General features: G+C 36.3%; 1 protein-coding gene across 1 annotated transcript in view; it reads right to left on the reverse strand.

Moving 5' to 3' along the window:
- Nucleotides 1–26,889, reverse strand: part of GPR158 (G protein-coupled receptor 158) — a 140,473-nt gene that overhangs the window by 110,588 nt on the left and 2,996 nt on the right. The window contains exon 2 of the mRNA XM_008580240.1: nt 26,538–26,606. Within this exon, the coding sequence (XP_008578462.1) occupies nt 26,538–26,606 (69 nt within the window). The remainder of the gene's footprint in view (nt 1–26,537; nt 26,607–26,889) is intronic.

The raw sequence follows: 26,889 nt of genomic DNA on the forward strand, positions 1-26,889 counted from the left end.
CGGTCTCCACATGGGATCCAACCCCTCGGCGGGAGCGCCTCTGCGCTCCCAAGCGGCACACTCTCCAGTGCGCCACCGGGCCAGCCCATACACTGAATAAATTTCTAAATAAAGCAGATAAGAATTTATAGTTAGAAAAAGTACAAAAAATTAAAACCATTGAGATATTAGGAAACAAGTATTTGAATTAAAATTAATTCATAATAGAGATTGGTGAATTCTCTTTGCATATTGATTTATGCTATACAAAACAAATATTATTTAGCAATACTATTAAACATACTAAAGATTCTCTTCCCCTATTGTAGGTTATCCTGGTAAATTTTATTCTTGGCTTCCCTCTCCTTCCCCTTTCCCTTAAATTGGTATTGAGATTATTGAGGTTCCCTAAATGCAGAACTCAATCCCCCTCTCTAGTGTGCAAACTTTTGTGACTTTAGAATGGATGAATTAGTTTTAGATCTAAAATATTGTAGAAGTTAAATGATACTTGCTTTTGTGTTCATTTTTTAAATGATTTAAATCTTATAGTTAGTCATTTAGGATTGATTTAAACATCATAGGCAGCCATTTATGAACTTTGAAGGAAAAACTTTAGCACAATAAGCAAAAAACTACAAAATCACATCATATACTTTTCTTGTAAATAAAAAGGAAAGGTCATTGATATTGCTGACTCTAAGTAGACAATCTAGATTTGTCCAATCTGTTACAAAATACACATTTTCATAGGCTTAATATTCAAATGATAAGTATTATTATTTTAATTCACTAGTCTAAATGGTAAACACTGTTTGAATAATTTCTCAGTGCTGATACTGAAAATCTTTGACAGATGAGGCTACCTAAGAAACTCAGCTACCTGCATCAGCCACTGTAGAAAATCTATTTAGACCTATTTTTTCACTCTGTTTATCCAGCTAGCAACTCTAGTGAGCTTCCTCAGTCAACAATGGGCTATCTGTCTCCGGATGCTCTCCTGAAAGGTTAAAAAACAAAACAAAAAATAAATTTCTTTTTAAAAGCCCCCTACCCAAACTATCCTTTAGAGTGAATTCAGTCAGTGAACCTTTTGACAAATAACTCTTTCAGAAGACTCCCTACCTCTTCTAAGAGTGACATTTACAAGGAGCAGCGTGGAGCTTATCTGAGTGGAGCAGAGATAAACTTGGCTAGAATACAATGGCACTGGGTAACATAAAAGGGAGAATGATGGTGTGAGTAATGATGAAGTCAGAACAGAGAGGACAAAAGCATAACACAGGGCTTTCGCTGCCATTGTGTGTAAGTAGGCTCCACGCTAGGGGACTTCTCAGAGTGTAGCTCTTCATTGCTGCTTGAACAAAGGCACCCATGACTCAACAGTATGTCAATAAATTTTTAAAAATCCAATAGGAAATATGGTTTTCTTTTAAGCTGCAATTCTGTAATGTTAAGGTGTTTGTAGTCACTGCTGATTTTACCTTTTGTAAATGCTAATTTTTGTAAAGGTTCTCAAGAAATCATTTTCACATATTAAAAAATGTAAAGGGGCATTTAAGAAAAGAAGTCTCTTATCCACAAATTGGATAATAATATCAACATACTGGATAATAAATATCATTAGTATCAAAATAGAAAAATTTAACTTTTCATTGATTGGATAGGTTGAATTGTGTATCACTTGCTATGAGGCCAGTAAAATAAGCTCATTATGATGAACGTATTCGTTTTCACCCCTTAATGTGAAATGTCTTGGTATATTGCTCTAGTCTCTTCTTTTGTGTAGACAGTATTCACATCGAATGTTCAAAAAGTCTTGTCTGCATGCAGATGTAACATAGTCAAAAGTCTGTAATGTTTTGGTTAAGAGCATAAAGAGCTTAGAACCCAAATATAAAAATATTTTTTTTCAAGAGAGAGTTTAATGTAAGACTTAGGGATAAAAAAGGAATGGAGCAGAAAGAACAAATCTTTTGTTACATACAATGCACTCACAGTAGACATGTAGTGCCTTTGTTTGAAAGGTCCTAAATAGAATGTGACAGAATAAAAAAATCAGTGCCACCAAAGACTCTAGAGATGGTGGAGGAAAGTCTGTAAGCAAAGGATAGTTTTTTTAATAGAAGAAATTCACCATCCCATTTTCTATTTGAATAGTGTTTTTGATTCAAGGATGCTCTTCATAGCAATGATTATAATGACAAATATAGGAAAATATAAATGTCCAACAATTGGGGATATGTTAAATGCATTTTTGGACCATCCACATAAGGAAAAGCTAAATAGTTGTTAAATAGAATGTTGTTCAGTGGTATGAAGAAAAATTATATATTTAGGAAAACAGAATTATTAAATTGTCAACAGTAATTATCCCTGAGCAATAGAATTATGAGTAATTTTTATTATCATCCTTATACTTATCTTCAATTCCTAACTTTCCTAAAAGTAAACATTATTTTTATAATAAAAAACATTAAAAATTACATTTAAAAATTAGAGAATGAATCCGAGTACTTTTAGGAACATAAGGGGAATCCAAGTGGGTTATGGTAACAAATGAACATTTATCTCAACACTTTTGAGAAATGTGTATTTATTTGAATATATTTACTAGTCAATGTTCAACTAGGCTAAGTTGCAGTAACAAACAATCTCTGAAATCCCTATGACTTAAACAAAGGCTTGTATCTCATTCTTACAAAATCCAATCTGGCTCAGGCAATTCTTTTTTTTTTTCTTGCAGTCACACACGTAGAAGAAAACACATCTTCCAAGATTACCATAGAAGAGAAAGATGGAGGAGACACACTGGCTCGTAATTGACTTTTCCAAATTATTGTGCATATTTCATGGCCAGAACTAATCAAATGGCTCTCAAACTAACTACAAAGGAGGCTGTGAAATGTAAAGAAATATAGCAATATTTGGTGAGCAACAATAGTCTCTGCTGTAAGGGCTTATAGGAAACTAATTAAAACTAATGATAATTTTTGGTATGCACACACACACACACACACACACACACACACACACACACCATCTATAACATAGAGCCATAATGAAAATCTACCATTAATTTCACAAAACTTAATTTTTCATGCTTTTTTTTTTGGTTTCCAAAGTTTCCAAAACAAACATATATTTCCTTATTGGTGAGTATTTAGAACCTCCCCCACAAATTTTTACTACAAATATCTTTAAACATATCTGCTTGTAAACAAGTGTGAACCTTTCTCTAAAGTATATATTTAAGTGGTATTGTTGGGTTTCATGTTATATGTATTTTTATGCATAAACATAAAAAAATGTACTTCTCTGTATTTTAAATTTGTATAAATGCTGACATTTTGCATTTCAAATTGGGTCTGCATACAAATGCAAAAAGTGAGAATTCCAGTTTAGGTTTAGGTTTCCACATATTTTTGCAGCTGATGAATGCAAAATAGTATCTCCATTTAAATTTGCATTTCCTTAATTGCACTTGAGGTTGAGCATCTCTTTATGTGTATATTGCCCACCTGGGTTTCCTCTTCTGTAAATTTTCTTTTGATATACTTTACCTTGTCTATATGTATTTCTTCACACAGATGTTTTCAGTTTTGATAGTAAAAATCTGCTTTTACCTTTATTGCTTTCTATGTACTAGTTTAAGAAATCTTTTCAAGGTCACAAAGATAATATTCCATACTTTCTACTAATAGTTTAATTTTTTGATTTGCATATTTTATCTCTAATTCATGTGTAACTTCTGTGTGTATGTGTATGTATGTGGTGTGAGGTAAGGATCTGATACTATTTCTTCTATATAGAAGTCCTTGTCTCAACAGTATTCATTGAAGAATGTGTCCTTTCCTCACTGTTTTTTATGTCACTTTGTGCACATATCAAGATCCCATAAAGATGTGTGGTAGGGACAGAAGAAAGAGAAGATGATTGGATGAAGAGCAGCAGTTTAAGGATATCTCTCCTGGGAACATAAAGTTTAATCTGAGACCTGAAGGATAATCGAAGTTAAATGGTGAACAGGGTAGGGTACAGGTAGGGGTGGAGAGTAGGGGTAACCAAAAATGAATCATTATTCAAGGACGCATTCTAGTGTGAAACCCTTGTATTCTCTGAAAACAGTACCTCATTCAGTGCTCTACAATACCTATGAACATGGTTGGTAAACAGTTCCTCAGAATACAAGTCTTCTTAATGCTTTCCAAATTCCCATCAGCACTCAATACAATATGAAACCTTACCATTGCCATCCACTTACGGACTGAAGAAAAATTAGAAGCATTGGATATACATAAAAATAGAGGTAAAAGCTGAATGAATACATTTGATGAGAATCACCACCAGCCAAGATTTGGTCCTAGCCCCAGTCCAGACAAAATGTCCACAGTTTTACATGTGAATCTTCCTTAAACCTCTATAGCAATTCTTCCGATTTCAGACATCCAATTTCTAGATAGGCAGAAATTTCACTAGGTTTTTATCTTGTTCCATTTTAGAAAAATCATTTGGAAGAAAAAATTTTGTTTCATTATTTTTCTTTCTGACTAGGATTCCAGGACCAAGAAAAATTTTAGTTGCCTTTTCTCCCCTGACTTTGAAGAAATTCTAAACATGTTGCTATTCATTAAAGCCACTTGTAAGTGGCTCTTATAAGACACTGTATCTGCCAGCATCTTGCCTCCAGAACAGTGAGAAATAAATTTCTGTTCTTTATAATCCAAAGGAAAAAAATTGGCAATTTGTAGAAATAGTATCTTTATTTTTAAAAAAATCTTGGCAGGTTGACTTAAGGAAAATTATGTGTTAAGTGAAATAAGCCAGGTACAGAAAGAGAAATACCCCTTGTACTCACTCATAAGTGGGAGCTGAAAAAAGAAAGAGAGAGAGAGAGAAAGAGAGAGAGAGAGAGAGAAAGAAAGAAAAAGAAAGAAAGAGAAAGAAAGAAAGAAAAAGATACAATAATCACAATAATTCCCTGAACTTTCAAAAGGAGAGAATGAAGAAAGAGAAAGAAAGAAAAAGATACAATAATCACAATAATTCCCTGAACTTTCAAAAGGAGAGAATGGAACTAAGGCCACCAGAGGTGGGAGAGGGGGAGGAAGAGTCAGGGAGAAATTGGTAAAGGGCCACAAAAAATGTTTACATTGTCTAATGATAAATTTTTTTTAAAGTATATATATATAAATCCTTGGCAAAGGGAATAAAACAAAGTAAAACCATAGTTTTTCCTTTTTTCCCCCACCAGTTTCAGTGCACTATGCTTAATGTGCCTACACTACAGCTTAAAATAACTTCCAAAGGTTTTTGAGCCACTGAAATTAGTGTACCCTAAAAGGAATTCAGCTGTCACCAGCAAATAAAAAACAAACAAAAAAAACCCCCAAAACCCCCATATGAGAAAATCCATCTTAGGTGAATCCCTCTTTGGTAGTTACCTAATAGCCTCAGAGATTAAATAAGAACTTTCTTTCATGTCTGAATCACATCTATTACATAATTACTTTCTTTCTAAGCAGGTGAGAGAAACAACAAGAAGGGAGAGCTATATAAAGATTACAATTAATAATGATAGGCAGTTTTCCACAAAATGAAGTCTGTGTTGTGAGTTGTATAATCAGTACCTCAGCAACCTTAGTTTTCTCCCCCAAAATAATGGCTACGCAGAGTCAGAGTCAGAGATACAAAAAGACATATTTCTTTTTATAAAGACATATATGCATTGTAGAAATGCAGAAAATACAGAGAAGCAACTAGAAGGAAATAAAAGCCACATGCATGGCAGAGATAGAGATCTTACAGTACATATAATTCTCCCTTATGAAAAGAATCTGTTTTCAGTTGGGCATATGGCCACCTAGATAAACGACCATTTTCCAGACTCTCTTGAAATGAAGAGTGACCTTGCGATTAAATTCCAACTAAGGAGGTTAAATACAAGTATAGCATTCTCTCCCCCTCTCACCCTTTCTTCCTGCCTCTTGCTTGGATAAAAATGTAATGGATGGAACAGTTAGAGGAAATAAAAGTCACCCAGAATCTTGCCACTGTGAAATACCATTTAGCTCTTGACTATCCACTTTCATACTTCCTTTTATGGGAGAAAAATAAAATTTATCTTTTCAAAGCTTCTATTACATTCTTTGGTGCTTTCAGACAATCCTAATCCTAATCTAATCACAATACTATCATCTAACCATTATTTCTTATTATTACCTTTTGAGCTTTTTAAATTCTCACAATGATGTATTACTTTACTTAAAAAATTTTTACTTTTAAGTTAGTTTACATTGGGAACTCATGGAGTGTACAGGGGCTTCTTTGATTTAAAGGTAGTTTTATCTTTTCAAATTGGAGCTGTAAGTAGGTGTCAGATGAAGAATGCTTTTCCTTTTTCTTGTCAAAATTTTCAATTTCAAGGACAGCAAAATCAAACAGTAGACTGAAAGGCCAGGCAATAATTTAGTCTACGTGAATAAAGTAGGTCAGGTGAAAAACTAGAAATACACAGGCACATTCCTAAATGGGAGAGTCACCATGCTGCTCCAACAGATGGTTGGCATTGAGGGAATGAGGGCCTGGTATTTAGAGTCAAAGAAGAAAATTGTCTTTTTTATGTGAATTTTCCTATTTTTTAAAAGATGTTGGCAACTAATTAGGGAAAAATAAATTAATCCCTGTGCAGGAGAGAAAATTTCTTTAAAGCAGATTTGTAATATAGGCACTTGAAAAGGGATGTGACTATGCCAGTTGTCAGGTTACATGACTACGTCAATTGTATGGCTAGACAATCCATAACTACTAAAGCCAAAATATTTCATTATTTTAGTTATACTAAGTTTCCATTTGTATTGTCAGGGCCAGGACTCAGACCTTTCAAACCCATTGTACAGACTGGGTCACAGACCCCTCACATGCCAGGCTGGGTCACCAGAACCCTCACAAGCAGGTCCATGCTCTAGGAAATTGGGAAAGATCCCAGGAGCCATTAGCAGATGACACGAGCTCAGTCCTCAGCAGTAGCAGCAGCAGTAGCAGCAGAACCAGCAGTGGTGGTGGCCTCTCGGGGCATATTGGGGGCCCTGGCAGCAACAGCTTGCAGCAACAGCCTCCAGCAGCAGTAGCTGCCTCCACATAGCCCCCCCGCTCAGGGGGCATCCCAGAAGCAGAGGGCCCCATAGATCAGAGCTGCTCATCCTTTATACTTAAGCCCATAACCCCAGGACACCTGGGTGCACATGCACAATTACATTAGACAATAACAAAGGAACACCTGGGTGCATGAGCATATTTACATCAAATGCTTGGTGAAATTCTGAACATCTGAGGGGCCCTGACCATTTTCCTTCACTTTCCCTACAGTACTACAAAACAGGAGTTTTCTGTCTTGAAAACTGATTATGCTGAAAATGAGGCTTTGGATGTTAGAATGTCTCAAAGATTTGCAGTGGCTCTGTTTAGATCATGATCACCTGACTTACACGTTGAATTCAAATTTTTGATGATTGGTGTTTTAGGCAGAGTAATAGCACCAAAAGATATCCACATCTTAATCCCAGAAACCTGTGACTTTGTTATAGTTTGAAGCTCCAAATAAAAGGCAGATAAAAGGGCCAGCCCGGTGGCGCACTGGAGAGTGCACCGCTTGGGAGCGCGACGGCGCTCCCGCCGAGGGTTTGGATCCCATGTGGAGACCGGTTAGACCGGTTCCCGCTCACTGGCTGAGCGCGGGCGCAACACCGAGGGTTGCGATCCCATTACCGGTCAGTAAAAAAGACAAAAAGGAAAAAAAAAAAAGGCAGATAAAAGAAAGGGTTGCTAAAAGAACAGAAGAGAGACTATCCTAACATGATACACAAATGCACATATTCACTTTTATTTACTATATGAATTCTTTCCTTTTTCCAAGATATGAACAAAATATTCTCATTTATTTAGAAATGAGCCACCTGGGAAACTCAAAGAATAGGAAATTCCCTTTACCTATTTTTTAAAATTTTACTTTCCTGGCAATTCATATTTATTACATATTACCCCCCCCCAAAAAAAGTCTATGATAGGTTGGAATAAAACAAAACAAACAAGTTAAAAAAAACAAAACAAAACCCATTCCTTCACCACACATAGTTTTAAAAACACTGCTCTTGGCCAGTGGTTTCAAAATGTGGTTCAAGGACCATGGACCAGCAACATAGTCTATGATAGGTTGGAATAAAACAAAACAAACAAGTTAAAAAAAAACAAAACAAAACCCATTCCTTCACCACACATAGTTTGAAAAACACTGCTCTTGGCCAGTGGTTTCAAAATGTGGTTCAAGGACCATGGACCAGCAACATTGGCATCCCTTTGGAATTTATTGGAAATGTAAATTCTCCAATTTTGCCATAGACTTACTAACTCGGAAACTCAGGGGTGAGGAGCAGCAATCTGTGTTTTGACAAGTCCTAGATAATTCTGATGCTTGCTAAAGTTGGATAACTACTGCTTTAGGATAATAACTAACCCTTATACAATCCATACTACATTACGCAGTATTCTAAGCATTTTGCATGCATAAAATCATTAAATCTCCCATGACACTTTTATTATTCCCATTTTACAGATGAGAAAATGGAGGTTCAAAGAGGTTCAATGACTAACCCAAGGTCACACATCTGATAAGTGGCAGTTATAGTCTGGTTCCACAGTTCATGCTCTTAACCTCTATACTCTAAAGCCCAAGACTGGTCAGAGAAGTACATAAAACATAAGGTATTCACTAGTGTGTTAAGCTTCTCAGGAAACAATTTCATTAACACAATTTAATCATGTGTCTCCAGAAAGTTTTAAGTAACAATTCTAATTTTACTAGTATGTCACCCCAGAGATATGTTTGGTCACATGGTTCTTTCAAAGCCTTTTACATATTATAAGGCAGGAACTTTTTTATCATGTCAGAGCTCTGCATTGTTGACACATCTAATTCCCTGTTACTATTCCCTGTTATCTAATTCCTTGAAACTGGAGAAGCACTTACTGGATTCTTAATCTATGCCAGACAGTGTGCTACACATTGGGGGATGCAAAGGTGCATGGTGTAAGATAACACATAGAAGGCACTTAGGATATGTAATGTGGTATACAGAAATGGAAAATGACCCGATAAAATGTCAGCTGTCATTATCATTAAGCTGGTCTTTCTGTGTTGTCGCTTAGTGAGAGAAACAAAGAAATTTGACATAAAACCAAACAATACAGTTAATACTGAAGTACAGAAACAAAAGTTATAATAGTTATTCTGTAATACTAATATTTTTCCCCTAAATTTTTAACAGTGTTATAGAGAGATCATATTCTTCTCTCCCTTTTTCTTTCCTTCCTCTTCCTCCATGAAGTTCAGGCCTCTGGAATGTAGGACTCCATTCCTTAATGTTTTTAGGAAGTCACCATAAGACTTTTTCTAGAACTGAATCATGGATTCATTTCTCTCATATAGAAAGGGGCAGAAATAAAATCTACTTTCCTTAAGGAAGAACTGAGAAGACACCTAAAGATAAATGTTCCACTTCCTCAAAGCCAAGATTTCCTGGGTAAAAATAATGCCATTTAAACATTATCTAAAAATAGTATGGCTTCCCAACTTTCAGTATTCAACTTTTACTTTCAACATTCTACTGACACAAGGTAGGTACAAGGAGGTGGAATAAAATGGCAAAAGGCTGAACAAGTAAAAAATTAGAGCACTACCCAGTATCATCAAGAGCTACTAAGAACCCTGGGATATTAAGTGTTTAATCCATTTTTATAGTTTAAAATTTTTAATCAAAATTCTGAGCTCATGTCACAGATCAATTCAGTTTTAGTCCTAAAGATCTGTTCTAACTGTGCACATACATCAGAATAAGTAGATATTTGTCCAATGTTCAATTTGCTTTATGATAGCTGATTCACTGTAACTATGTAACTATTAACTGATACAATGACAGCTTCTGAAGAGGACATGGACCCAAATGTGTCTGGGGGACTGAATAAGACCTCATGAATAAGACTATCATCAGTAGACACTATTCTACTAAAGACAGTAATTTTGCCAGAGTGTACAATATTCTGGGGGAGAGATATGAAGCCAGATACATAGTACACCACGGAATAGTTATCACAAGGTCTGAGAAGTCACTGCTAATTATTAGAAAGTTATAATTTACTTATAAGGGCTCACAACCTCAACTGCACTGAGATACCACCTGACTCTAATATGAAACTCTGAATAACAGGAAAATGAGAGAAATTGCCCCAAATTCCACATTCTCAGAGATGTCCCAAGTTCTAATTTTTGCCAACTCCAGAGTTTCACCTGATATTTATGGAAGAGATGTCTTAGTACATATTTCATTCTGATTATAGTTAATAAATGGACTGTCTTTTGATTTAAGTTCAATCCCTCCCCCTACTCATTGTATCCCACATGCTTCTGTCTATTTAAAGGCTTCGCTAATGACAACATTCATCTCTCCCTTGCATCATCATTTTCCTTCTCTGTGGGGTCATTGCGTAGCCATGCAGACATGCTGCATCTTCCATATTCTTTAAAGAAAACCCTACTTAATCTATAACTTCCTCCAGAAACCCAATTCTCTGCTTACCTTTATTGTAAAACTTCTAGAAAGAATTGTTTACTTGCTGCCTCTACTCCATCTTCTCCAGGCCTTCTTTGGAATCACAGTTAGGCTTTCGTCACCCTGCCCTGCACCAAATCTGCTCTTGCCACAATCACATCGACATTGCCCAATTCAGTGAGAATTCTCATGCCTCATCTTATGGATTAATCAGCAGCATCTGAAGGAACTGACCACTCCCTTCTTGGTACACGATGTGTGCTTTTGGTTGGCCCTTCTCCTACTTCCCTGCCAGCTCATTCCCAGCCTCCTTTGCTGGATCCTCTTCATCTGCTAGACTCTAACCATTAGAGCATCTCAGAATTGACAGATAGATATATACATATATAGTCATTATGATACAATAAATACCCATTTACCCACCACTCAGTTTAAGAAAAAGAATATTATTATTAGCTAAAAGTTTCCTTTTATGCCCCTCTTTGATCCAGTTCTCTTCCCTTCCCTCTTAGAGGTAACCATCATCCTGAATTTCATGTTTGCCATTCTCTTGCTTTCTTATCATTTACCTCATATGATCATTTCACACACACAATTTTACTCTACATAAATGAAATAATAATGTGGCAAAATTTTAGTATGTATTCTTTCAGGCAGACATTATGGGATTTATATTATAATGATAAATATTTTAATAGGTATTATGTGGAAAAGAGCATAAAGAAATCAAGCAAGATGAGGAAATGCTGGATTTTAAATGAGTTCCTTTACTGCATCTCTCAGAGCCTTTAATTTGCTAATGTTCACTGTGACTTCCCACGTAGGAGCAGATCTACTTGACCTCTTCTTTTTTAAAGCATCTGTTTTTTAATAGCATTTTTTTATTTTTATAATTAATTTGCTAATGTTCACTGTGACTTCCCACGTAGGAGCAGATATACTTGACCTCTTCTTTTTTAAAGCATCTGTTTTTTAATAGCATTTTTTTATTTTTATAATTTTTTATTTTTTAATTTATCAATATACAATGTAGCTGATTTTCGTGTCCCTTTACCAATTCCTCCTTTCCCACCCTTCCTCTCCTCCCCCCATCAACATCATATCCATTTACTTAACAAGTTCAAGGAATTATTATGATTATTATGTCTTTATTTTTCTCTCCCCATTTATTTGTTTATATATTTATTTATTTATTCTTGTAGCATTTGATGAGATGCTGTGCTGTACACCGTAAGGTGAAATGGGTAACTGTTTCGAGAGAAACCCACATAAGCAACTAAGCCTCTTCATCCCTCCCTCATAGACAGAACAGCAGCATTTGTATGGGGGCTGCCAGGTAGGTCACATCTAGACTCTAACAGCATGACTGTGTGAAGTGGACAAGACCATCGAGCAGGACAAGTATGTTTGTCTATATTTCTGTAAGCATAATTTAAGAAATCAATATTAGTTACAGAAGTAAAAGTACAAAGAATGAAGAAAGCCAAAGTTGAATTTAAAGTGTTTACATTAGGATGTCATCTGAATATGTCTATAATTGAATTAATTAATCAAATTTATAGGATTCCTGACTTAGACTGTTTGAGCTGCTATAACAAAATACCATAAACTGGGTAGCTTATTAACAACCAAAACTTACTTCTCACAGTTCTGGAGGCTGGGACATCCAAGATCAAGGCACTGGTAGATTTGGTGTCTGATGGGGGTCTCTTCCTCATAAACAGCCTTTTCTCACTCTAACCTCACATGGGAGGAGGAGTGAGGGGTCTTTTGGGGGCATCTTTTATAAGGGCACTAACTCCATTCATGAGAGCTCCATCCTCATGGCCTAATCACCCCACAAAGGCCCTACCTCCTAATAAATAACATAATCTTGAGTGTTAGAATTTCAAAATGAATTATGGGGGGATGGAAACATTCAGAGATGGCACTGAAAATAGAACTCAATTTGGAATATTCAAAGAAGTCAAATAATGGAGATTATACACATCGAATCATAAATAACATTTCCTTTATATAATTTATATGATGTATTTCTAAAGATCTGTCAATAGCAACTATATTTTCACAAAATATAGTCTACTTTACTCATATTCCAAAAATTATGACAGAGATATTCATATACAATAACCATAGTTTTGAGGTAAATGAACAACTAAAATAAACATATAAATTGAGATATGTTTCTAATATTCTAGAAAAGCATCCTGTTCATTCTCCTAAAAATTCACATTGACCTTTCTAATTTAGGGTAGAGATACAAATTGTCTCTTCAATCACACTTTTACCTGGCTCTGGATCATTTGAGGTTGGGTTTTTATTAATATAATTCTAAGTAAGTACTATGCTTTTATATTTTTCCTCTTTTGCTATTTTCTTTAAATAGTAGATGTATCATTGAATTCTGACTCTTTAGAGACATTGTAGAGCCACTGACACTCAGGTATGATTTGCCTTGTCAAAATGTCATCTTCTTGTCATTTTAAAAAGAGTATTTTATATCATTTTAAATGCATTTCTAACTCTTCTACAATATTTTCCCAATATTTTTTGTCTGTAGTCATTTTCTTAATTCTCTCTCAAACGTCTTTTAGTGTTTCATATCTTCTTTATGTCAAGTAGTTCACATATAAGACCACAGAGATAAACTTGTACACCACAGTATTAGTCTGCTAATATAAATGTTTGACAATTCAGAGATTGTTAAATTCAGGGACTGTTAAATTTCTCTAAAATCACACATCCATATATAATACCTAAAACCTAAAGTCTAAATTTGTTTGCCTTTTTATTAACTGAAAATAACTTATCAGACTAACTTAAGTAATGGATAATTATGTGTCTTGGTCTGCACAAGAAAATTCCAGATGAAGTTTTGTAATCAAGGGAGAAATAGTAACCATTGAAAAAGAGACAGAAAGAGTCCCTGTCATGTTTTGCCCATGAGCAAAGACATTAAGCAATGAACTCTAGCAAGGGAATTAAAAATGAACTGACATTTTACCCTTTTCAAAATTTTTTACTGGTGAGCTGAAATATTCCAGCTATGGCACTGCTGCAGATACATAATTTCTTATCTTTTGACCCAAATCATCTAACTATCAAATTCTCCTTTCTGTTGCCAGATCTAGCATCTCCTCATTTGCTCCTATGAGGGCAATCTCAGGATCATTCATGATGTTCTCAGTCTACTGCCAAATTGTGACATTTCTACCTTCACATCATCACTGAATCTGTCTCCATTTAGTCCCATTAGAAATTCTTTGCAATTGTGGTGGTTTATTCTCACTGTAATGTCACAATTTTTGAATTATCCTCTTTTTGTTTATTCTAAAATAATCAGTTTCTTAACTTCCTTTTACAGAGAAGTCAGCATTTGAGCAAAGATTTAAAGGAGATGACGGAGTTAGCCATGGACACCCTGGTTAAGAGAGTGGTCTAGGAAGAGGAAGCTGCCAATGCCAAGGCCAGAGGGTGGGTATGTGCCAGGCCTGTTCAAGGGAGAGTAAGAAGGCCAGCATTGTCGTGGCAGAGGGAGTGAGGCAGAGGGCAGTGGGGGTTGAGGTGAGAGAGGTAAAGAAGGGCCAGATCACATAGGACTTTGTAGGTTAGAATTCAGGTCTTATTTTCTACCACCCCATAATGAAATTAGAGATAAAAACTTAGAAACAAAAAGACACAAAGATAAAAACAGATATGTACAGCTATACAGTTATATTATGTGAATGTATGTCATTGCTTTAGTTAGAATTACATTGAAATTCAATAATTATTTTAAGTGCTGTGATGAAAATAGATGTAGCAGACATAGTCCTTCTCTTGAAAGGTTTACAATAATAATTTTAAAGAGTCCTGCTGATTACAACTTAGAATATCAAAAATAATTTTTAAAAGGTATGAAAATCCATCATTAATAATACAAGGGAACAGCTACACTCCCTATGTTAATCTGTGAAGAATGTCTGTCTGAAAAATGTTCATTCATTAAACAAATACTTGCTGAGCATCCACTATGTGCCAGGCACTGTTCCAGGTGCTGACATACAGCAGTGGGCTTAAATTCTAGTAGGGAGGAGGAGACAATGTGTGTGTGTGTGTGTGTGTGTGTGTGTGTGTGTGTGTGTGTGTGTGTGTAAGAAACAAAGATAATAAAAGTAAGATAGTATGCATGAAGTTATAAATTCTATGCAAAAAGAGCAGAATGAGAATGAGAAGAAGTATTGTGAGAAGTGGGGTGGGCTGCAATTTAAAGTAGGGTGGTCAGGGTGAGTGTCACTGAGAAGGTGATATTTCAGCAAAGACAGGAAGAAGGGGAGGAAGTTGTCACCTGGAAGATGGGAAGAAGTCAGTTCCAGGCAAAGGCAACAGCTGATATAAGGCTTTAAGGTGGGAGTGTGCCTGGCCTGTTTGAGAACAAAGAGCCCTGTGTTACTTCAACGGAGTGAGCAAGGGGAAGAGACAGTGATAGGCGAGCAGATCATATAGGTCTTTCAGGACTTTAGGTTATATTCGGAATAAATTGGGGAGCTATGGCAGGGTTTTGAACAGGAATAACCTATCTGACTTAGGTTTAAAAAGAGATTTCTGGCTGCTGTGTTGAGAATAGACTATGTGATGTCAAGAGTGGAAAATGGGGAGACTAGTTAGGTTATTGTAATAATCTAATACCAAGTGATGGTGACTCAAACCAAGATGAAAACAGTGGGAGCAACATGAAATGGATGGGTTCTGGATACATCTTGAAGGCAAGAAGCAATAGGTTTTCCTGATGAATTAAATGTGAGATATGAGAGGTAGAGGGGAGTCAAGGATGACTCCAGGGCTTTTGTCCTGAGCAACTGGAAGGGTGGAATTGCTACCAATGAATTGGGCAACATGACTCTGCTGGTGGCGGGATTAGGAGTTATGTTTTGGATAGTTTAAGTCTGCAATGTCTGTAAGATTTTGACTAGGTACATACACATGCAAATCTGGAACTCACACAAGAGATATGGGCTGGAGATATAAATTTGGATGTTGTTGGAAAGCAGAGAGTACATTAAGAGATGAGAATGTATGAGATCAATAAGGGAAAAGAGAAAAGAGAAGATCCAAGAGCTGAGTTATCAATGCACCAAAATAAAGGGGGAGACAGAGCTGTCACATGCCTATTTCAGATCTCAGTAGGAAGCATTGTTCCAATCCTGAAATGACAATCTGTTCACTGGAGAAACAAATTTTAGGCCAAAAGAGAACTAGGGGATTTTCTTGTAGAAACAGTGTCATCCCAGATTGGTGGAAGACTTAGAAACATGTCATCTTTGTTGATGTACCTATGTGGCTCATTAGCAAGGAAGAAAGCCAGAGCTAAAGCATGGTGAAGGAGAAAGGCCAAGCACTGGGGTATAATGCAGCCTGAGAATGTGAGGCTTCATGTGATTTCAAAATGAAGGAATAGCCTGCCTCAACCTATTCCTCCTACTGCTCTCCATGTGATTCTTCATAAAACGGATACCCTGAAACTAAAAGTAGAAAGTCAAAACCATCCCAAGATACCACTTCACACCCACTAGGATGGCTGCTATACAAATATAAAATGGAAAACAATAATTATTGGTAAGGATGTGGATAAATTGTAGTGTTCTGCATTGCTTGTGGGAATGTAAAATGGTGAAGACACTTTGGAAAAAAACTTTGGCAGTTTCTCAAAAAGTTGAGTATAACAATTCCACTCCTAGGCATATACCCAAAACATTGGAAGCAGGGACTCAAACAGATACTTGCACACCAATGCTCATAGCAGCATGTAGGGAATTCCTATAATTTGATGTTGCCTTAGAATTTTAAATACAGTTTTAACTTTCTCATACCAGAAGCAGGCCTCAGTCACCCTTGACAGTTTCCAGTTCTCTACCTCATCCCAGTTCCTCAATGTCAATCCAGATATCTACCTCATATAACTGCCTCTTGGTAATCACCTCCCTATGCAAGAGCTAGATGCAATCTTCTTGCCTCATCCCACTGACCCCACACGGACTGCACAGAGACTGTTGCTAGGGGCTGCACTGACCACTCTTAGTCACAGGAGGATACCACTGAATGCACACCTGCTTGCTCTAAACCACTAATCAGAACTCCCAGCAGGAACCTGCTTAGGTAACACCCTGGATCCTAACAAAGCCCTCGGTCCATAAGTCTGTCTCTCTCTGGCTCCCAACCTGCTGGCTGAGCTCACTGCTCCTGCAACCTACTCTTCAGCCCTCCTTGGTGCCCCGCTTCTCTTGTGAACCTGTGAGTAATAAACTTCTGTTATTTCACGTTTTTGTTGTGGTACCTCCTCTGTGTCTCACCCAACTGACACATCTCAACCTAACTCTTCTCCCAATCAAGGCTCTCCTATCAAGTGGCTGTCTTGGCAAGAATAAACTGGACACAGGTCAGACAAGAGCCACAAAGGTGTCTGCTAGTATAAACAGGTTTCCTGTGAGAGGATCACTTGATCATGGTTCTGACACTTGGGTATCAGGTCACCCACCAGGATAAAAAAAAAAGTATCTTCTGAAAGGCAAATTGTAAACCTCCATGGCCAAACTTCCTGGAACCCCAACAGGGCAGGGCTAGAGTTCAAGGCCACTCTATGTATAGAAAGAAATATAACACAACATTATTCACAACAGCCAAAAGGTGAAAACAACCTGTGTCCATGATAAACAAAATGTAGTATATACACATATGGATATATGTATGGTAAACAAAATGTAGTATATACATATAATGGAATATTACTGAGTCATAAAAAGGAATGAAATTCTGATACATGATACAACATAAATAAATTTTAAAAACATTATGCCAAATGAAATAAACCAAAGACAAAAGGACAAATATTGTATGATTCCACCATGTGAGGTACCTGGAATAGACAAATTCAGAGAGACAGAAAGTAGAATAGAGGTACCAGGGGCTGGGGGAAAGGAGTGAGGAATTATTGTATAATGAATACAGAGTTTCAGTTTGGGATGATAAAAATGCTCTGGAAATGAATAGTGGTGAGGGTCCCATAACACTGTGAATGTACATAAAGTCACTGAATTTGTATATTTAAAAATTGTTAAAATGCAAGTTTTATATTATGTATATTTTATCCAATAAAAAATTGTTACAATAAAAAATCAATAAAAATCAGAAAGGCACCAGTGCAGACTCTGTTTAAATGTGTTGCGGGTAGGGAGTGAGCAGATGAAGAATGTACAACAAAAGGGACATTACCCAAGAAAAGAGATAAAGATTCAAATAAGTAATTCTCATAGCTTCAAAGAAATTACGGGAAACATGCTCCTTCAGACAAAGAAGCTCAAAGAGAAAGATACTAGAGCTCAAAGAGGAGGTAAGAAAAACAGAAAGAAATAAAATTGCTCCAAGAAAGCAGGGATAGTGGGGAGAAAGTGAAAATGAAAATAAAATAAAAATATCAGAGAGTTTACATGAATGTTAGAATCAACTCAAGAAGAACAAACATAACTGAAAATACTGTGAATGTCATGGAGCAAAGACTTGAGGGAAACACACAAAACAAAATAGAAATGGACAAAGATTTACAAATTATTATAGATATTCAAGGAAAAAAAAATCCAGTGTACACATAATTTATGTTCCTGAAGAATAAAAAAAATACAACAGGAAAAAAAATATTAAAGATACAATTTTTAAAAAAAAATCCAGGAATAAAAAACGTCCTAAATCTGTATACTGAAAGGAAATATCATGATCCAGGAAAAAATGGTGAAGAATGATAAATTCAGACATTATTTAATTCCAAGACTAAAGAATTACTCTTATTGGCATCTGGGAAGAAATATCAAGTCATCTACAGGAGGGAGAAATCAGCACATCTTCAGGACCTGGAAATATTCAGACAATGGATACAAAGAAAAGACAAAAGAAACCATAATTGAGTTCAACTTCTCAGCTTTCATAGCTAAAGCTGATACTGCCTAAAGTTCAAACACACAGCTAAGTAAAAAATAATTAACCCAGGTTGGCTGGTTACTCAGTTGGTTAGACTGTGGTACTGATAACACTGAGGTCCAGGGTTTGATCCCTGTACTGACCAGCCACCCCGTCCCCCAAAAATAAATAAATCAAATAATCCAAACTTTTAATTTTTCTTTTCTTTTTGTGGCTGGCCAGTATGGGAATCCAAACCCTTGACCTTGGTGTTATCTATTTTTCATAATATTTTTTAACTTTAGCAAGATCGTTTAGAACTAATAATGGTTATGAAGATACATTTATCTAAAAATCAGTAATATCTTCAGTTTCACTTCAGTTTTTTTGGTTAAAACAATAAAGATTACAATTAGTATCTTTTATTAAATTTCATAGAGTAATCCTCTCTGTATCTCAATTTCTATCATCCACCATTATACACACAGATGTACATTCACAGATGTCTCAAATAATTACATGTATACAATGATTATTTCTGGCTAATAACAACTGGTTAATCTTTTACCTTTTTCTTTGTATTTGAAATTTTGTTCTAGCTCGTAAATAAGGACGAATTATATTTCACAAAGTCAACAAGGTATTTTTAAAAAGACATATAGTCTAATTGGTGTTTATTCTAGCAAAGATTATAACACAGTTGCTTTTCACTGACAAACTAAAGCCAGGGTTAAAACTCTCAGTTCTCTAAGGCACTTTCAGTTTATTAAAATTCTTTCAACTAAAGAAAGATTATTAGTTAATTCCTGACACATCTCTGATCCAAGACTCTTAATCAAATATCCTAGACTATGCATACTGGACATAAAGTCTCCATGCCTTTCCATGTTGACAACCACCCCCACCAATGATCAGACTTCTCTCTGGTAGGTTGAGTACAGAAAAGGAGTACAAGCCAAGTGGATAAATACAACTACACAGAATTTTTCTATTACTCTATCCTACCTTATAGAAGAAAACGAAGTGTCTGGGCATCACACTCTTCAAACTCCCTCAAAGAAGGTAGCCCAGTTCACTAATGTCTTTTGCTTTCAATATTTTAGCCAGTATTCCTGAAATCCTCTAGCAGTTTGGGGAGTAAGAACTTCCTGTTCCCATACTTTATGAGCTACCTCGGCATGAAATAACTATCCCCATACTATTGTTTTCTCAATTGTTACTATCATAAGTATTTCACTTTCTTCCTAATTTCTTTTTCTCTTTTGCTTTGGTATCAATCCAAATGGATCTAAAGGACACCAGGTGAGATGCATTCTAGATTAGCTTAAAAACACTGACCTACCTATAAAATTGGGAACGCTCTGCTCCGTGTTTGTCATGGTGGAAGTGAAGCTATCTCAGAACCAAATTGTTACCACTTCCGTCTAAAGAGAACCACAACTTCTTGGAGAAAAGGCTGACTACAGGTCACAGGACTTGGAGAAGAAGAGTATAAAATGAGTCTACAATATTCTGTTGCACTAGAAAGTACGAAAGTGTTCAAAGAATGATGGGGTCTTATCAAAAGGATGCAGGAGCCAGCTTGAAAGGGCTACCACTGGCCAAATCTGAGATAATTTAAGCATCAAAATAAACAATAATAGTAATGGATTAAAAACTTGTCTCCTTTAATTATATTATCATGGTCTCATTCTCTCATTCTCCTTCCCCACTTCCAACTCGCTCTCTTTTATCTCCCTCCCTTTAAGCTCTATGAATGGGAGTCATTTCCTTGTTTTTCCCTCAGCTTCTGGATGATACATGTGCTCTGGATTGGCTTTTCCTGGAGTTAAAAAATCCAAGTTTTAGTTTTAGGCTTTGGGTGATCATAAAAAAAAAAAAAACAATTTCAACTGACTTAGGTTCTGTGCGACTGAAACCAACCTGATATAAGGTTGAAACATAATAGTGTCACTTTTACAGGTAAAATAGTTGAGTATCAGAAACTTCAGAAAATGTGGTCCATCTAAGCTCATGGTAATTTTACCTTGGGCCTTAAGGCCAAACCTTGAGCTACTATAAATTGGTTCCCTGTTTCATCCTCTTGTGTCTCTTGTTTCCTTGGAGACTTAATGAGGAAGGGAGACTGAGCAAGAACATGGGCCTCCCTGGCTCCCTATTTGATTCCATCTGAATATCACATTCATATTCTTTGTGAAAATTATTGCCAGAGAGTGAAGACAGCAGTAAACTAGAAGTTAGACTGGATTCTAGTCTCAGCTTTCTCATAACCTAGTTGAGAAAAGTTGGATGAATCACAACTTCTCTCAGCCTCTCTTTTTCCGTTTGCAATATAAAGAGGTTGCATAAGACTTAAGTTATTTCTGATGTCCCTCCCAGTTCTAATAATTTGCAGGGTTTTTTGGTAGGACCTGGGTGGGGGTGGGAAACAACATGAAAATAAGTATTGCATTTACACATGTATCGGTGTCTTTATAGACAGGCACATCAGCATCAGGCCAACCAAATAAGTAACCAGGGTTCAAGGAAAAAACCCATCTTATTAACTGAAGGTAGAGGTTTAGTCAATGTAAAACAAAATTCTAGATTTTTGTACTACCAGTAATATGTTTTATTAATCTATAAAATGTTTTTTATGTAATTTAACAAGAAAAATACCCTTTAGTTTTTTTTATTAAAGTTCTTTTTTCTTTCTTTTATAAATTACAAAAAAGTTTTTAGGTGTTTATGAATACTAATCATTTATTCACAAATGTAGACTTCAAATCATGAGTCTCTTTTGAGAATCTGCAAGAAAATGTTTTCAATGCTTCAGCTCTCTGCTATCCAATTATAACAATGCTAAATTTAGTTGGATTTTGGTTTGTCCTCATCTGCACAATGATGATAATCTCTAATTTGGACTTTCCAATATAAGCATTGTTATGAAATTGTCTGTAGTCTAAGATTGCTTAGAAAAGGCAAAAAATAACCTTAATTCTTCCAAATCTGAACAACAATATGCAGCATAAAAGTCTCATTACATAACTCAGTAGAACAGTGAACATCCCGAAAGTCTCCTTCCATGGAGTTAGCCCGCCCTGGAAACAATTCTACTTTACTCAAGTATACTTTTTAAAAAACATGTAACCCCCAGCGAAACTTTATGAGAAATTCTAGTATAGTCCATACCAAGGACACAGAAAGTAGGTAAGATATTTAGCAAATACGAAAGGTATTGGTCACATTTACACCATCAAATGATTGGAACTTTTGGTTATATTCAATTTACATAATCACTTTACCACTTAACTTAATACAGGTCTTCCTTACTGCAAAACTAGCCAAAAGTTACAAACATCTTTCTTGAAAAACCCAAGGAAGCCAATGAGTCCTGGGCTAATAACCAGGTTAGTTTTCTCTTGTCCAGAAGACTTTATGCATGTACATCCATGCACATCCATATATCCCCATGTAGCTAAATACTTTATTATCAATTACCAAAACAGCATCACCCAATCTCTCACCTGAAATAAAATTATTTTTCTTTCCAGATTTAACCAATGCTATATTTTAATCTCCTTTCTCTCCCTGTATCTTATGCTACTTCTAAATCTTAATTAAATAATTCGGTTCTTTCTCTCTTCAGAGCATGAACACTAACTTAATTAAAACCAAAGTACAGAATATAAACTTGGGAGCTACACATTGATATCTCAAGCAGTTACAAAAAGAATTTACATCATGAAAAATGAAATAGACAGCTAGTTGTCTAAGCATGAAGTCAACATGATGAGGTATCCTGCTGTTTCTGTTGGGTAAAATTTGTTTGGCAAGCCTCCATTTTTGGATTCTTCCTCCCAGGCATATTGGAATTATCAAGAAGTTCCATCTTTATATTTCTTTTAAACTGCTCATTCTCTCTGCTCCTTTTCTCTGTAATGTGATATCACCATAGGTACAGGTCCATCAGAGGTCTTTCAAAATTAGATCCCATTCATTGAAAGGGGCTCTAACAACTGCTTCGAACATTTAGCAGCCTGACATTTACTATTCTTTCAAATGTCCTACTTTTCTAGAGTACTTCTTCCATTTAAGAGGCTTTACAATTCTTCCATAGATTATAGGCCCATATGTATTAAGATGGCCACTTGATTTGAGTAAGTATGAATTTTATAAGTAAAAATAAACCAAATTTCTGCTAACACCTCAAAATAATGTTAAAGAGTGTTTTATTGCCTAACTGTAGGCACTTAATAAAGTAATACAAATACGGGCCAGCATTCTAAGTCTTCCACAATCAAGCAGATTCCTTGGAGGCTGCTTCAACAAGACAATAACCACTATTTTAGGGTACAGTTCTAAGTTCATTCAAGTGTTGCTTCATTCATTCCTTCAGTGCATCCTGTACTCTTTTATTGTGTCAGGCACTGTGCTAAGCACTGCAGAAGCAATGGTGAACAAAACAGAAACAGCCTCTACTCTCCCAGAACTTAGAGTCTATGCAACAGAATGACATTAATCAAGTGATTACTCTTTTGAATGCATAGTTATAAACTGAGACGGGTGTTATGAAGAAAAACAGCAGGACTCCATGAAAAGTTTTTATAAGGAATTTGACTCAGATTGGGGATGAAGGAAAGCATTGCTGAAAAAGTGATGCTTAAGTAGAAATCTAAAGGATGACCAGGGGGCCGGCCCGGTGGCACACTCGGTAGAGTGCGGCACTTGGGAGCGCGGCGGCACTCCCGCTGAGGGTTCGGATCCCATATAGAGACCGGTCCACTCACTGGTTGAGCGCGGTGTGGGAGCGACACCAAGGGTTGCGATCCCGTTGCCGGTTGCGGTACGGGCGCGACACCAAGGGTTGCGATCCCGTTACCGGTCACGAAAAAAGACAAAAAGGAAAAAAAATAAAGGATGACCAGGTACTAATTAGGCAAAAGGATTGTTGGGGAGGGCTGAGGGGATGGAAGAGAAGAAGACTCTTCAAAACTGAAGAAAAAGTAAGTGAAAATGTCCTCTGACAAGAGATGTATTAGTTTTCTTTAGCTGCTGTAACATATTACAGCAAATGTAGTGACTTTAAACAACATAGATTTGTTATTTTACAGTTCTAGAGGCCAGAAGTCTGAAATGGGTCTTGCAGAGCTAGAATCAAGGTATTGGCACAGCTGCATTCTTTCTAGAAGTATAGGGAAGAATCTATTTCCTTGCCTTTTCCCACTTCTAGAGACTGCCTTCATTCCTTGGCTTGTGGCCGCCTTCATCCATCTTCAAAGTCATCAATGGCTGTCTGATCTTTTTCACAATGCTATCTCTTTGGTTCTCTCCTTTCTGCTTTCCTTTTTCACTTAGGGTCCTTGGGCTCACCCAGATAATCCAGGATAATCTCCTCATCACAAAGTCTTTAACATAATCATACCTGCACAGTCCCTTTTTCCATGTAAGGTGACATATTCACAGGTTCCAGGGATTAGGACTGTGGACAACTTTGGGGAGCCATTATCATGCCAACCATGAGAGATTGTGTTTTATTTGAGAACTGAAGGAAGGTCAGGGTAGCTGGGGAGCAGAAAGTTAGAAGAAAAGTGGTATCACATGAAGCTGGGGAGGTGGGCAGAGAACACACTATACCTAATATCACAAGCCCTGTCGAGAGTTTTAATCTTTATTCTGAGAATGCTGACAAGCCATCAAAGGAATAATGGGTTAGATTTGATATTCTTAAAGATGCATCTGGCTACTGGGCAGAAAATGGATTTAAAAACAGCAGATGTTCAGAAAAAAGAATGATGACATTAAGAGCAGATATTCAGATTATTAAGATTATTCTTCCGGGGCCAGCCCGGTGGCGCACTGGATAGTGCATCGCTTGGAAAGTGCGGCGGCGCTCCCGCCCGAGGGTTCAGATCCCACATACAGACCGGTTCCCGCTCACTCAAAAAGATTATTCTTCCAATTATTGAAGTCACTTCAGGTATTTCGCTTCCTTATTAGGTGATTCTGTGACTTTGGTAAAATATCTGTTTGGTAGTTCTGTGGGAAGATTAAATGTTAACATGCATAACTTTCTCCATCCAGGAAGAGTACCAGGCATGGTAAACAGGGAGTCTTTATACTATTGTATTGCATCTATTATTAATTACTATGTATAACTCTATGCTAGTAAATTAGAAAACATAAGTAATATGGATAATTTTATAGAAAAATAAAAACTGATTATCTTAGTCCATTTGTACTGCTGTAACAAAATACTTGAGACTGGGTAATTTATTATGAACAGAAATTCATTTCTCACAGTTCTGGAAGTTGAAAAGTCCTGGTGAGGCCTTCTTGCTGTATCCTCACAAGGTGGAAGATGGAAGGGCAAAAATGACCAAACTCCCTCCATCAAGCCCTTTTATAATATTAGTCTATTCATGAGGGTTTCACCCTCACCTCTCAAAATGCCCCATTTCTCAACACTATTGCATTGGGGATTAAGTTTTCAACACATGAATTTTGGCAGACACAGTCAGACCACAGCATTGATTATATCTAAGTATATATCTATTTTAAGGAGAAATAGAAAATGTAATCCCATTTGCAACAACATGGATGAACTTGGAGAAACTATGTTGAGTGACTATGTTGAGTAACTAGAAGAAAAGAGTTGCCATCAATGGAGATCGGGAGACTGAATTAGAGGGAGAGATCAGTAACTCAGTTAAGAATATGATAGGGAATTCTGTTGGGCCTTCAAAAGGAGTTGTCAAGTAAGCAATCAAATATGAGTTTGGAGTTCAGGGGAAAGGCCTAGGCTAGAAATATAAATTTCACAGTCATTGGCATATAAATAGAGGGGTACTTCAAAAAGTTCATGGAAAAAATATATATTATCTTTTTAAAAAAATTTAACATTTACTTGTACATATTTGTGGGCTACAGCATATTGTTTCAATACACGCATATACTGCACAATGATTCACTTAGGGTAGATAGCATATCTTTTAATTCTATTTTTCCATGAACTTTTTGAAGTACCTTCATAGTAGTTAAAATATTGAGGCTAGATGAGATCATCAAGTGAGAGTGTGGATTAAGAAAAGTTACAAGGATTCGGTGCTGAGGTGCCCAAGTACTAAGGGGTGGGAGAGAAGATTAAGAATCAACAAAGGCTGAGATAGGACAGCAAGTGAGGCAAGAGGAAAACCAAGAAGAATATGGTGTCCTGGCAGCCCTTCGTTTTCTTCTCCAACAGCTACTCATCTTTCAGATCACTGGCAAGTGATGTTTTATTCCCAAGACTTGGTTAGGAGTCTCTCCTCAGTGCCTCCACAGCATCCTGCCCCTACTACTCTCTTAGCATTTGTCACATTGTATTATAATTGTACTAACTCATTTCTTCCTCTAAATTATGAGTCTTGAGAGCAGAAATCAAGTTTATCTTACTTGTAGAGTATTCCTAGAAGTTAGTGTAGTGCTTGGCACACAACTGCTGAATGCATATTTGTTGGATTGAATTAGTAAAATCAGTAATTATCTTCTGGTTACAGACATGTTTCTAGCGTGATAGGAAGAGTCTACTATGACTATCTAAACCATGAGTAGCACACATACATTTATTTCTTTATGTTTATCTTTCTATGTAACCATTCGGGATTTTCCAGCATTAACTAGTTGGTGTGTGTCATGGTTCTGATTTAGATAGAGGGGGAGGAGAAAGGAGATTAATACTTATTTGTATATACTAAGCATACATACCAAGTATGCCCTTCATATGTTATCTCACTCAGGCATTTAACCTGCTTCACAAACTTGGGAAGAAAAGTATAATTAGCTCAATTTTACAAGAGGAAACCTAAGGTTTAGAAATGTTAAGTAACTTGTGTAACGTCATCCAAATGGCAAGAACTAGAATTTAAATATTTGTGAAAGCCCATGTTTGTGCATGTGCATGCACGTGTGTGTGTGTGTGTGTGTGTGTAAATAAAGGCTTACAGTATATATACTGCCAAAGAAAAATAAAATAAATGTCTATTTAAAAAATGCAATTATGTTACTTACCGGAAAGTATAGGAGCAGAGACCCAAAAAGGATCGTTTCCAACAGGATAAGGCCTGATGCCCTGATGCTCTAAAAAACAAAATAAAAATGTCGGTGTTAATTTACATTTCTAGATATGAAAAAAATGTATGCTATCATCAAAATGCCTCAAGAGTAAGACAGCATTCTTATTCTTTGCTGGAAATTAAATAAATAAATGAAAATTGGCTAATATTCAGGTGGGCAGGTAACTGAAACATGCAAAAAGACTGAATACAAAGGTGATGATAGACTAATGATATTGCCAGTGGCTTCATGAGATTTTATTCTCTAAAATTTGAGTCATTCACCCATATGTAGAAGAATGAAACTA

The sequence above is a fragment of the Galeopterus variegatus genome, unplaced genomic scaffold, assembly GCF_000696425.1.
Source record: "Galeopterus variegatus unplaced genomic scaffold, G_variegatus-3.0.2 Scaffold2045, whole genome shotgun sequence".
NCBI lineage: Eukaryota > Metazoa > Chordata > Mammalia > Dermoptera > Cynocephalidae > Galeopterus > Galeopterus variegatus.